The sequence below is a fragment of the Mixophyes fleayi genome, chromosome 5 (genome assembly GCF_038048845.1).
Source record: "Mixophyes fleayi isolate aMixFle1 chromosome 5, aMixFle1.hap1, whole genome shotgun sequence".
NCBI lineage: Eukaryota > Metazoa > Chordata > Amphibia > Anura > Limnodynastidae > Mixophyes > Mixophyes fleayi.
Window position 1 is genome coordinate 67,972,686 of NC_134406.1, and position 13,259 is coordinate 67,985,944.

General features: G+C 37.5%; 1 protein-coding gene and 1 long non-coding RNA gene across 3 annotated transcripts in view; one reads left to right on the forward strand and one right to left on the reverse strand.

Annotated features, from left to right (window-relative positions):
* Nucleotides 1-11,569, forward strand: part of UBE2E1 (ubiquitin conjugating enzyme E2 E1) — a 29,397-nt gene extending 17,828 nt beyond the window's left edge. Inside the window, exons 3-5 of the mRNA XM_075212335.1 lie at nucleotides 7,526-7,658; nucleotides 10,257-10,404; nucleotides 10,783-11,569. Coding sequence (XP_075068436.1) covers nucleotides 7,526-7,658; nucleotides 10,257-10,404; nucleotides 10,783-10,880 — 379 coding nt within the window. The 3' untranslated portion in view covers nucleotides 10,881-11,569. The remainder of the gene's footprint in view (nucleotides 1-7,525; nucleotides 7,659-10,256; nucleotides 10,405-10,782) is intronic.
* LOC142158418 (uncharacterized) overlaps nucleotides 1-13,259 on the reverse strand; it is a 401,996-nt gene that overhangs the window by 147,745 nt on the left and 240,992 nt on the right. The gene's annotated exons all lie outside the window — the stretch shown is intronic.

Genomic DNA, 13,259 nt, shown 5'->3' on the forward strand with positions numbered 1-13,259 from the left:
TGGCCTATAAAGGCTTTCTAGCTATTCAATGCAGAAACTCTTCTTAAACTATTTCTAAAATAAATCTCTATCACATTTAGGTGTACACTGTTTTATGTGGCAGTGGAGAAAATACAGTTTTGATATAACATTTTCCAAACACATAATTAATGCTGTACTAAATACTGTTCTATATTAAAAACAGGGAATGTTAGTTCCACATATTGCAATATATGTTAAGCTGACCAACTGATGCCAAAGTCTTCCCAATCTGGTCAGTCCTAACATGATCAAATGCTATGCTATTTATCTGGGCTTAAGGCTTACCTGCACACAGCTTTTAAAGGCAAGTCTTTCCCAAGCACTAGCAGCCATGGGAGACCTGGGACTCACCTCACGATCATGTTAGGACTGACCAGATTGGGAAGACTTTGGCGTGAGATGGTCAGCTTAACATATATTGCAATATGTGGAACTAACATTCCCTGTTTTTAATATAGAACAGTATTTAGTACAGCATTAATTATGTGTTTGGAGAGTGCAGAGTATCCCTGTTTTTTTTGTCTATACAATGTGGGCAACCCCCTCTTGCACCCCAGTCTGTACATGGTGAGTGCAGAGGATCTATGTCTGTTCTTGATATAACATTTTACCCATGGATAGGTTTTAAAGAGAACTTTTTGTGATGTTAAGAATGTTGCTTAAGCAAGGTTCTTAAGCTTTTTTATGCATGTACTATAATTATTGTACAAATGAAAAGGAATGTCCACTTTCAAATAAAGCTGTCTTTTGCGGTTAAGTTGAGAATGCACACGACCTTTTAAGTCTCTGTCATTATTAAGACATGTTTAAATCCAAAATATGGTAATGGTTACCTGATAGCAGGCATCATGGTGATACTCTGGAGTTGCATCAACTGCATGAAAAGAAATGTGGGAAGAATGCAGGTGAGCTAAGGATGTGCTGGTTTTAAAATCCCTTTCCTAAAGCCCATATAACATTTATTCCAACAATGCTACACAAAGGGGAGCCATCAAAACCACCTATAACATTCACTTTGGTTGACTAAGGAATTTATAAAAGAAAAAGATGGGACTGTACAAGAAATAGGACCTTCCTCATTTCCATTTAATGATAAATAAAAATGAGGCGGTGCTCTTCCAACGAATACGTAACTTTTATGTCTAAAAGACCAGAGTTTGAAAGAGATTACAAGAGTCACTCCAGTCTCCTTGTGAGTTGCAACTTGATCTTTTTCCAACTCTGGCCTTTTAGACATAAAAGTGACTAAGGAATTTGAAAAGTGATTTTGTTCTTTCCATCTGAACATTACAATGGCTCCAGTGAATGAGGTGTAAACTACTTGTGGCTTATGGGTTTAAATAAACCCCCAACCCCAATGCTCCTCATTTGCCAAGTCCAGGCATCAATTGGTAACACAAAGGTTGTGACCAGCTTGTATCGACCTAGAACTGACTGACAAATGTGTTAATATACATGCACAGAAACAACAGGTTGTCTTCACAATCTCACAAAATGTGCCTGTAGAAAGAGTGAAATATTTGAGACCTGGGTTTATTTTCAGTCTTGAAAGAACAATTTCATTTGTATATTGGTATTTCGTTATGAAAGTCTTTGTGCTTTGTTTTAGTTCAATAAATCTCCCTAAATTTGTCTCCTACAAATAGTTTTCATTCATTTTGTAAACCTAATTCTAGCAGTACACCATGGTCTCGTTTAGAGTGAGGAGTTAATAAAGCTACAGGATGTATTTTTGCACCCTGGGAAAACCATGTTGTGCTGAGGAGTTGGGGGCACACTTAAAATGTGTGGACAGATTTGGCGTTTGAAGGTGGTGTGTTTTAGCTGAGCTCTGTTGCAGTAGAAATATGTCTGTATCTGTTTGCTAATTGTAAAAGCAGGTAGTATTTTTACCTGCATATGTTTAATAAAATAAATGCATTTGTATTAAAACACTGTTTTCCTGTTGCTCCTGTATGTTTCACTTAAACAAACACTGCACTGTTGTGATCTCAATATTTAGTATTCCTGCATTGCTAACCTCTTTAAAGTATGGATTCACACAGATTAAAAATACACTCCAGTTTAATGTAACAGCAGATACCGCAGAACATGTTACACATTGATTTGTTTGCGATAATTATTTTTAAAAAGTGCATCACTGTCTTCTACCTTGGACCCTCAGGGCTTCAAAGGTTATATGTTAACACTTTCATCGCCAGAGCAAATCTGTGTTCCCATTCAAGCCATACCTCCCAACTTAACTGTGGCTGTCCCATATATCAGGACTTTTGGTGTGTGTTTAGGGCTCTGGGCATGCCACTATGTGATGCGGCCCCTGTATGACACAAAACGACAGCATGCCTGTAAAAGTTGGGAGGTATGTTTAAGCGCATCATGTGCTAGCTATGCAATTGGCATTCTTTGTTAGGCAAGTTTTATAGGGAGTAGATAGGACAAGTCTTTTTAATATCCCAAAAGCGGATCGGTACAAACCATTCTGTGTCTATTAATTGATTTTAATCTAATTTCAGACCATTAGTGGATGCAAATTGTTTAACGGGCAAACTGCATTTTATCTTTCATTGTCCTTTTAAAAATTTCCATCTTGCATACTAAACAAAAAGATGTCGCAGAACATACACATGTAACCTTGTATTCTATAACTTACTCTCTTGCAGTAACCTTAATTGCATGACCTTGTACACATTAGAACGCTGCCAGGCATTGTCTTTATTGGGGGTGAACACTGCACTACCAGTCATCAAAATAATGATCTATGGATCACTATGAAGACCACTATAAATTCTCATACGCACGGCAGCAAATATGAGACCGACAGCAGGCCTTTCGGCATTTGTCGTGAATACTGATGGTGATGAATTGCTCACTATTGCACTATTTTGCCAGTCTGCATTACAATGCTGAGTGGTGTCAGTAATACAGATTAAAATAAAGCTGGGAACAGTCTCGTGATCTCCGATGGAGACAAGTGATCTGCTCAAAATAATCCTACCCCCAAATATTACATTCAATCTTGCTGCCAAATACTTTAGGTGCACATTGCACACCTAAAAATGGTGTGTGTGTATGTGTGTGTGTATATGCGTATGTATGTATGTGTATGTATGTGTATGTGTGTGTGTGTGTGTGTGTGTATGTATATATATATATGTATATATATATATATATATATATATATATATATATATATATATATATATATATATATATATATATATTCATCTCTAATCTAAGAAATTTCATATTTTTGTTACAAAGAATATTTAAATGTTTTGGTTTTCATAAATAGAATAGAGAGAACAGTAATTGGAAAGAGCTGCTCCAAACAGCACAAATCAATATTTGAATATACATATGGACCATTTTAAAATGGTATATTTGTAAAGGGACAGGGAATAAGACCACGTCATGATCCTCTATTTATATAGCGCCACTAATTGCATCAGTCCCTGCCCCATTGGAGCTTACAGTCTAAATTCCCTAATATACACTCGCACACAGAGACTAGGGTCAATTTGATAGCAGCCAATTAATCTATGTTTTTGGAGTGTGGGAGGAAACCGGAGCACCCGGAGGAAACCCACACAAACACGGGGAGAACATACAAACCCCTTACAGATAAGGCCATGGTCGGGAATTGTACTCATGATCCCCATGCTGTGAGGCAGAAGTGCTAACCACTAAGCTACCATGCTGCCCACGCCAACTTCCGGTAAATGTGGAAAACTGTACAGGTGTCATAAGAAAGACTTAGAAAGGCAGATGAAGATATATAAAGTAAATGCAGGAGCCTTCATCTTCAATCGGAGATGAGAAAGCCACTCGGTCACCTGAAATCTTTACATATCTAATAGCACATCAGCCAATGTCTGCGAAAACTTAACTGATCATGCAATCATTATCAAGATCTTAGGATGAGAATGATTAAGGACACTTTTCAATTAAAAATTAAGAAATCACACTCTCTGATAGATCCAGTTTAAGACTGTTAATCTTTTGTGATAGTTTGCTTTGCTGGCAAATATAACTTTGAAGCATTTTGCTTTTTGGGGGGCATTCCCAGGAAGCACTGTCCTGCTAGCTGCATGACAATAACTCGTAAACCCTTCAGTGGGGTTTACTGATCATACATCTGTGTATAGGAAAATTTCTTCTAAAGTAGTTTGTATAAAATTCAACCTGTCATTGTAAAGAGTACCTGATGTCTGAGATGCTTTGTTCAAAAGTTGTCACTTGGTCAGCTGTGTGGTTTTGTCTTTTTTTTTCTATCTTTTTTTTTTTTTTTTTTGTTTGTTTTCCTTTAATATTTGACCATTGAGTGATTCCCTTTTGCTTTGGCAATACATTTTGTTCATATTTACCAAACACTGCTAAAGGATATGTTTAGGATTAGGATGTGTAGGCTTGCTTCATGATGCAACAATATAGAAAAATAGGGTTACTTATGTAGTAACTCGGAGGCATGCATTTAAACCTTACTTGCCTACTTTTGCGAAGTTCTTTCCGGAAGATGGGCGTGACTGGAGGGTGGAAGGGGGCGGGGCACGGCCAATCGCGTCATTTTCCTGTCCGCGATTATGTGCGGCTGCACAGGTCCTGATACCACAACATCGCGTATTTCTGCGCACCTCCTATAGAGTTGCGACGGGAAATCTGCAATGTTGTGGTACCGAAATGTCAGTTTACACGCGCAGCCGCGCACAGGAAAGCTATTTGAATATGCCCCTATATGTCCTGTGACAGTGGTTGTAATGGCAGTCACCTCACAATTTGTAACGTAAAGTCTTAAGAACAGCTTGATGGGGGAAAAAACACCACGTGACTTACAGTAAACTTAGTGTTTTGTTTTTTTTTGGTTTTTTTTTTATGAGTTTGCAATTTTTACCAATGGACATTATGTGGCTTTATTGTTAAAGTAAAAAGTTTTGGTACCATAGTTTTTGGAAGCTGCTTTCAGAAAGAGTGCTGTTTGATCACTCTGTTTCACTCTTTAGTATTTTCTTGTATTCGGTGAGTTTAAAGGAAGTCTTAAGATGCAGTAATTCCTGTGCAACTGTGGCATTGTCTCATTTGTGACCATGGACAAGATCATGGGTATGGGCAGTGCCGTAACTAGACATTTTGGTGCCCTGGGCGAGACTGGGCATCGGCGCCCCCCATCTAAGTGGGAGTGGCATTTGACAAGTGGGTGTGGCCAACCTAATGTGGGTGTGGCTAGCACTTTACTGAAAAAATTTGTATATTATTATATATATATATATATATATATATATATATATATATATATATATATATATATATATATATATATATGGTAATAATTGGTAGATGTTTTTCTATAAATAACGTGGTTTACTAGAGTCCCACTTTCCAACTGGGCGGGGGTGATGGAGGCCAGGTGGCTGCCATTGGGAGCTGTCTGTCACTGGCTCTTGTAATGGGACGGGGGTTGGGGGTGCAGCTATGAGACCCCCTCATACAATAACTCTGGACAGCTGTGAGGGGCAGCTAGGATTCTTCTCATACCGGCCAGCCAGCTCCTGTGACAGCTCAGCAACACCTGGGGACAGCCAGTAACAGCCCTGTAGGGCTAGAGGGGGACACTATCTCACTTCAAGGATTAGCCCAAGGGGGCATAGCGCTTGTATTAGACCAATTGACTAATATCTCTGACGGTATTGACATGTGTTTGCCTCTGGCTGTTTGTCTGGAGTCTGCTCTATATTATATCTTCCATAATGTCCCAATTATCAGTCACACCAGGGTTCTCTTACATGTTTAAAACTTATGTCCTGATTACAGTATTCTGCAATTAGAAAGTGAGTAGGAAGAAGGGGACAGATCTTTATGTTCAGGGTGAAATAGGTAATTTTTATAGATTGTAACTACACAGGACAAACACTATGACCAGGGTCCCTCCAAATACTACATACTTAACAAAGCAAAATGTACACTAAAATGTAATAAACCTAACTCTTGTTTTCAGCCCTGTAGGGCTAGAGGGGGACACTATCTCACTTCAAGGATTAGCCCAAGGAGGCGCAGCCGCCCGATACGTGCCTTCATGCCCAGAGGAATCGCCGCTCTAATTCAGCTTTCCTACAAGCAACAATCCATTCCCGGCAATGCAGTGGAACGCATGTGCGTTCCAACAACAGGAAGTTCGGCATTTGGAACGCAAATGCGTTCCAAATGCCGAACTTCCTGCTTTCACATGCGTTCCACTGCATTGCCGGGAATGGATTGATGCTTGTAGGAAAGCTGAATTAGAGCGGCGATTCCTCTGGGCATGAAGGCACGTATCGGGCGGCTGCGCCTCCTTGGGCTTGCGCCCGGGGCGGTCGCACCGCCCGCACCGCCGTCGTTACGGCTCTGGGTATGGGGGTACATACTTTTTAGAGTTCTAGATTAATATAGGCAAATGCAATAATTTCATATTGCACAATTATATTTTACTAACCATGTATTTATTTCTACAAATTGGATTTGTCTTGAGCATCAGGATTTGGAGTTGGTGTGTAGAATATTGAATGGATATATATTTAATATCCATGTAAATTATACAAAAAGTTGACTACATGTTAATGGATACACACAGGACCTTTTTTTTTTTTTTTTTTTTTTTTTACTTTAGTTTTCATTCCATTCATACAACACTTTCAAAAGTGTGCACTAAATATAATACTGCGTTTTACAGCAGTGACACATACATAATACAGGACTTTGTAGCTCGTGTAAAGTTTATTCTTACGTGCGTAATAATGTGATCACTTATATCAAGAACAGTAGTGTCCCTCCTGTAAAACATAGTAGTATACTCGGTGAGAAGTCCAGTCTCTTATGTAACACCTATTTACCAACTAACAATGCTTGTGCTTTAATACAGAGTTGACTGCACTACTTGATGAAGTGCACTTGATTAGCAGCATATGGCTCAAATTATGTTTTATTGATATTGAAGTGATCTTTATTATATATTATTAAAATAAATAAGGAAAAAGTAAAATCTCACATAAGATTGGATTTTATATCTTTATTTTAGGACCTAGCGTTTAATTATGCCGTGATATGAAAAAACACAGATTTTAAAGATGAAAAAGACCATTAAATAAAATAGTATTTTCTTTCACATGACTAATAAAGTAGCCACTGAGTGTATATTATACAGATACACCTGCTTATTAATGCATATATCTAATCAGCCAATCATGTGGCACCAACTTAATGCATAATCCATACAGACGTGGTGAAGATGTTGTTCAGAGTAAACCCCAGAATGGGGAAGAAATGTGATCTAAGTGACTGACCGTGGAATGATTTCTGGTGTCAGACAGGGTGATATGAGTATCTCAAACTGCTGATCTCCTGGTGTTTTGCTCACAACAGTCTCTAGAGTTAGAGACTTTTATGCAAAACAAAAAAATATCCAGTATGCAACATTTCTGCTGCATGTATGTGTATGTATTACTATTTTTATTTTTTTCCCCCTTCCCCCACATAGTGCTGGCCCAAAAGGAGACAACATTTATGAATGGCGATCTACTATCCTGGGTCCTCCTGGCTCTGTTTATGAAGGAGGAGTTTTTTTCCTGGACATTACATTCACACCTGAATACCCATTTAAGCCTCCAAAGGTAAGTGCATCACCAGTACTGAAAGTTGATTTCTGGATAGGCAGTAATATGCTTCCGCTACAAGTTGGTGTCAAACTACTGCTTCAGATACATAGGTATATATCTTAAATATACTACTAATCTATATTACATTCTCTAGCTGCTTTGTGGTACAAATAGCGTGACTAGAGATAATATAACTCCACATACCTTGACCTTAGAGAAATTTATATTCACTCTTCATGATGTCATATATCTTATACCAGGATAACCAGAACAAAATGTCACATCTTTACAGGGAACTACTGTAACTAATTTATGTACTCAAGTTTTACATTTAGAATAGATAGGACTAATTTGGTAGCATATCTGCATGAATAGTTTTTCTTTGAATTAAACATGGGAAAGCTAAACGTAAATAGGAGACATGCATTTAAGCACATCTATGCAATGCCACATATTTCACCCCCTAAATGTAGTGTATTTATCCCTAAAAGCATTAAGATACAGAAACAAAGGTTTGGATGTGGATTTACCCCCAAGCTTGCAGAAGTCTGTCTTCTACACTGAACACAATTCTATCTTTTTGCTGGGAAGCCTGCTCTTTATGCTGTAGCTACTATGTAATATGACCAGAGGCTTATAAAGTACAGTGTTTTTCTCTGTTTATTTGTTTTTTGCTGTGAGTCCATTCACGTGTTGTTGTTTTTTTGGTGTTCTTTTTAATATGTTTAAATTAAATTTGTAATCGTCATCATGGGCTCCAAATGTCTAATTACTGCCATCTCAAACCAGAAGTCTGATTTGTATAGGAAAAATGCTTCCCCTATGTCTGAAGTTCCTGAAACTTGCGTTTGTATCTAGGTGTTTTATATTGGGAAACTTGCATTTTAGGTTTAGTGAAGAGGGATAAAAACAGTGAAGCAGCAGAAGTTAGTTTTTTCTATACAGTATTCATGACATGTTGATATTTACTAATCTTTGTGGATTTCAGAATACTTGTGTTCATCTAGGAAATGTTGAAGTAAATGGTTTTTTTGGGGGGTATTATTTGTGTGAAATTACCTGAATACTGGCAAATTGCATCTAAGTGCAGGTTCATTATCCACATAATATACTGTGATATCAAACAATCCTGTGGACTTGTTTGTTTTTCTTGTTTCCTTCCCTGACAAGATCCAAACAATATCCCCTGTGTATACAGAGACCAGCAAACCATTTGAGAGTACATTTGGAAAATAACTGCAGTTTGGCCTGATTATGAATACAATTCCACAATCTGCACTTTCTTGCGAGCAATTTAGAGCTTACACATAATTATTTATATTAGAGGGGGACATTTAAAAGTATATAACATTTTCTCCCTAAAGAAGCCTAGCATTGTGCTGTTGAAGTGTGTGCATTGTCAAGTTATTTAATTTATAAATGGAAATGTCCTTTGGTGTTGGAGCGTTGGCATGTGCCTTTTTTTCCCCTTATGTCTATACCTATCTGTTGGCTGTATCTTCAACTGCAGTTTGACATTATTTATCCAGTAGAATACTGATTTAACTTTTAATTTAATTTTTGTACTGGTCTAATTCAGTGGGGGAGCATGTGAAACCCTGTGAAAAAAAAAAGTAATTCCCTCTTTTCCTAGTGGTCCTAATGTGAGTGACTGCTTATGGTCAGCAATTTGGTTCGTGATTTGAAAGTAATGTCTCATTAGTTTGCCCCAAATGTGAACCTATGACTGGCAAGTCCGTGTTCACTTCGGAGCCGACTATTGTCTGAAATGTAAACAAATATTTAAAAATTGTCTTTGATTTATTAATTTATCTCATCTCTCCTCCCCCTGGTGTATTTCTGCAGCATTTTGATTTTGTACTCCTACAGACTCTCTTCTGGCTTGGGGGTCTTGTTTCTTCTTCTTCCAAACCAGAAGAGGGATACACCTTTCACTAATGTACATTTGACTTTTCTGTTCTAATGATGTGGAAGTCCACTAAAACGTAACTGGTTTTTTAGAGAAGTCCTTGTTTTGTAGGCTTTAAATATGCCATGCTTTACATTATCCCCCCCCTCCCCCAGAAATAAATCCTCACACCTGGTTGTTTAGGCTCATTAGATACAAACTACTAAGGAGTGTAGCAAGCTAGAAGAACTCTACTATCTTTATATTTGCATCTGCTTCGCTCCCCCTGAATTGTTCCCAATACCATGAAAGCTTCAGCATAGCTTTCCATGCAGGTGATTTGAAATGCCTATTAAATATAAAGTCCACCTTTTTTAGTTTTCTATATCTTCTAAATGTATAAGGAATGGTGTAGATTGAAACTGTAATTCTTCAGATTCACCACATGAGGTCACAAAATTAAAACAATTATCTAAGAGCAGCCTTTTATTCTAAAATCCACTATTTCACTTCTCCTATTCCATGGTTGTATTTATATATTTTTTTTTTTTCTTGAAGGCTTGAATTTAAATTGTTCTTTTGCCAAATGCTGGGAAACCTGTGTGTATAAGGGATGAGAATAAATATAAATAGTACACTGCAATATTTCTAATGGTTAACCTTTCAAATTGCTGTTTGTAATAAGAAATTTACATTAAGTAAATTTGAGATTTCTCTACTTTTAGGTGACATTTCGAACAAGGATCTACCACTGTAACATTAACAGCCAAGGAGTGATCTGCCTTGATATCCTGAAAGATAACTGGAGCCCAGCACTAACCATTTCTAAAGTTCTTCTCTCTATCTGCTCACTGCTCACAGACTGCAACCCTGGTAAGTCTTATTGTCTGGGATGTACACTTTATTATTAGTAACTAGTCCAGGTAAAGTAAACCTCTAAAATATCTTGCCAACATGGTATTTCAGTAGGCCACTTTATCAATAATTGAACTTAATTCTGAAAGACTAAATACTGTCTATCACTAACCAAAAATAAAATGTCTTTGGCCTCTGTTCCCAAACCGAAACAATTGCTTGGGATTTGTCTCCTATATTTATTTATTTGCACTGTGTTTTCTCTAATTACGTGTGTGTGTGTAGGGTAGTTGTTGTCCTTTTATCCCCCTGCCCCTATACCACTATGTTTTACTGATTGGAAGTCCTGATAGATAATTTTTCTGCAGCAGTGACGCAAGTTTTTTCCTTTTGCAGCTGACCCTCTTGTCGGAAGTATCGCCACCCAGTACATGACCAACAGAGCAGAGCATGACAGAATGGCCAGACAATGGACCAAGAGATATGCTACATAAATACCCTTCTACACACCACCACAAGAGCTGCTTGTTCACTGAGCAATGGAGGGTGGGAATCGATAAAGAATAGGTTATTTCTATAACAGATTTTATTCAGTCTTTTATTTCCAGAGAATTTTGTTATTGTAACTTAAGGTATCTTTCTGCATTAACTGACTGGAGTCCTAACATAATTGCAAAACAGACATTTAAACCTTTGAAAAAAAAAAAAAAATTATCTAATGAGGAGTACAAAGAATGTAATGTTCCCCATTTTGTTCTGGATGTGATATGTAAACTATTCAAGCAATTTAATTTTGTACAGTTAAGCTGATTATACTGTAGACCTCTGTGTTAAGTCTTTCTGTTGAGGGATTGAATGAATATTTTGTTGTGTATGAGAGATGAGTTGTGGTTTGTGTGAGGGAAATAACCAAATCCTCCACTGAGTGACCTGTGTGATGTTCTGGGCTAAGATCTGAGGAATTGGGTATCTGAATTATGAAAACATTTTACACTTTATCATTTTTCTTCCTTTTTTGTATGTTGGTGAATTTTGACAAGAGGTGTTAACTGAACCTGTAGTGAAATACCTTAAGCTGTTTAAATGTAAAAGTGGATAAGAATTACTCCCGTGGATTGGTTATATGTTGTAGGCTAATGAAGTCTACATTTGTTACCGTGCTAATAAAAGTGGAAAAACAAAATTGTATTGCTCAATTATTTCCCCCTTCTTTAAGGGCATTCATACCCCTAAAAAAGCCAGTTATGTATATATCAAAAGCTGTCTATTACTGAGTGGAACTGTATAATGAAATAGCTATATTGTTTCTACTTGAGGGATTATGTCCTTCATGATCTGTCACTACTTTGCAGGGAGGCTCACATTTTAGGAGGGAAATTCTTTTCTTTAAACTTTCTTTGAAGAGGAAACAACTGGAGAAATACAAACATATTGAACTCAAGAATATTAATATAGAAGGTGTCTCCATATTTTATACAGTATAGGGAGATTCTTTTCTAAGCAGGCAGTCTGACTGCTTTGTGTATTTGCTGTGCAGAAATGCAATATGACTTCTACTGGGTTGGACCAGTGATGTCACACAGCTGAAATGACAGATCCCATCATGACCCTGCTAAAGATGTGGGAGGTGATGCATTAAGATTGAGTTGCAGTGAAAAGTCTACTTAACACTGAACAATGTATTTTACTTAAGATCTAAAACTTAATTGAAGTGGATAAGTGGGCGTTTTAAAGACTAGTTTAGAAAACCTTACTCTGTTCAAGTGTCACAATAGAACCTCTGAAAACTGGACATGCACTATTTTCAGATACTATTTTCTTCAGATTATTCTGCTGCCTGACTGAACTGCAGCCACCAGAATCTCTGTACAAGCAGTAATTCCAGAAGTTCTCACATTGTGTTGCATCTGGAACATCTCCTTTATTATGCAAGCTGCTATACTGCCTTCTCGGCATAGTTGAATAGAAATATTCTCCCAAGAAAACTGGTGGGCAACGTGATAAGGTTTCAGAGGTCCTTATTCTCCAAAGAACAAATTGCATATTTACTTAACGGAAACTCTGTTCATATCAGATATGAGCTTTAACAAAGTGTTCATGCAACCTAAACAGTAGTTTATCCTACAGCTAATAGATTACTTGCTAAATACCTGTGTTAATGCCTCATTTAACCCTCTGACTTATTCAGTTAGTCTGTTGCCATTCACTACCATAGACTATCGAAGAAGCTACCTGTATTGGAGAGGATTGTACAGTAACTTGGTTTAGGTACTAAAAGCAGCTCAAAACATGGATAGCAATTTAGTGTTTGCATATGTGAAACTACATATTTTAAAGTTGCAACTCTAGCATACAGTATTCCCTGCTGCCTCCTCTACACATATTGTCATTAAATGTGAGACTCCACAATGCTGGTTAAAAGGTATTCTAAGCAAGCATAGTAAGTAGGTGTAAGATGTATGATGATGATTGGAACAAGAACACAACTGACCCTTGATAAACAAGTTGTCAGAAAGCAGTGAAATTAAAGTTCCCCATCTTCAAAACACTAAGTGATGCAGCTTGGAAAGCATTTCAGAAACCCATAGCATTCTCTCTCATGTACCAAGTTGTGGCAGCTGATGAGATGTAGGGGTAGATTTACTAAAGAGCAGTTTGCTTAAACCACAAGTGGCTGTTTTTATGGTGATTTCAAGACCACTGCATTTACTAAAGGCTAAACAGACTAGTAAAACAGCTGAAACCAGTTCCACAAAGCATCACTTTACAGATCGCCATCCTGATTTTTACCATGATCAAAATACAGAAACATTTACTAAGCTGCTGTCTGACAAGCCTCCAGGAAAACCACCAGCAAAACAGCCATAACAAGA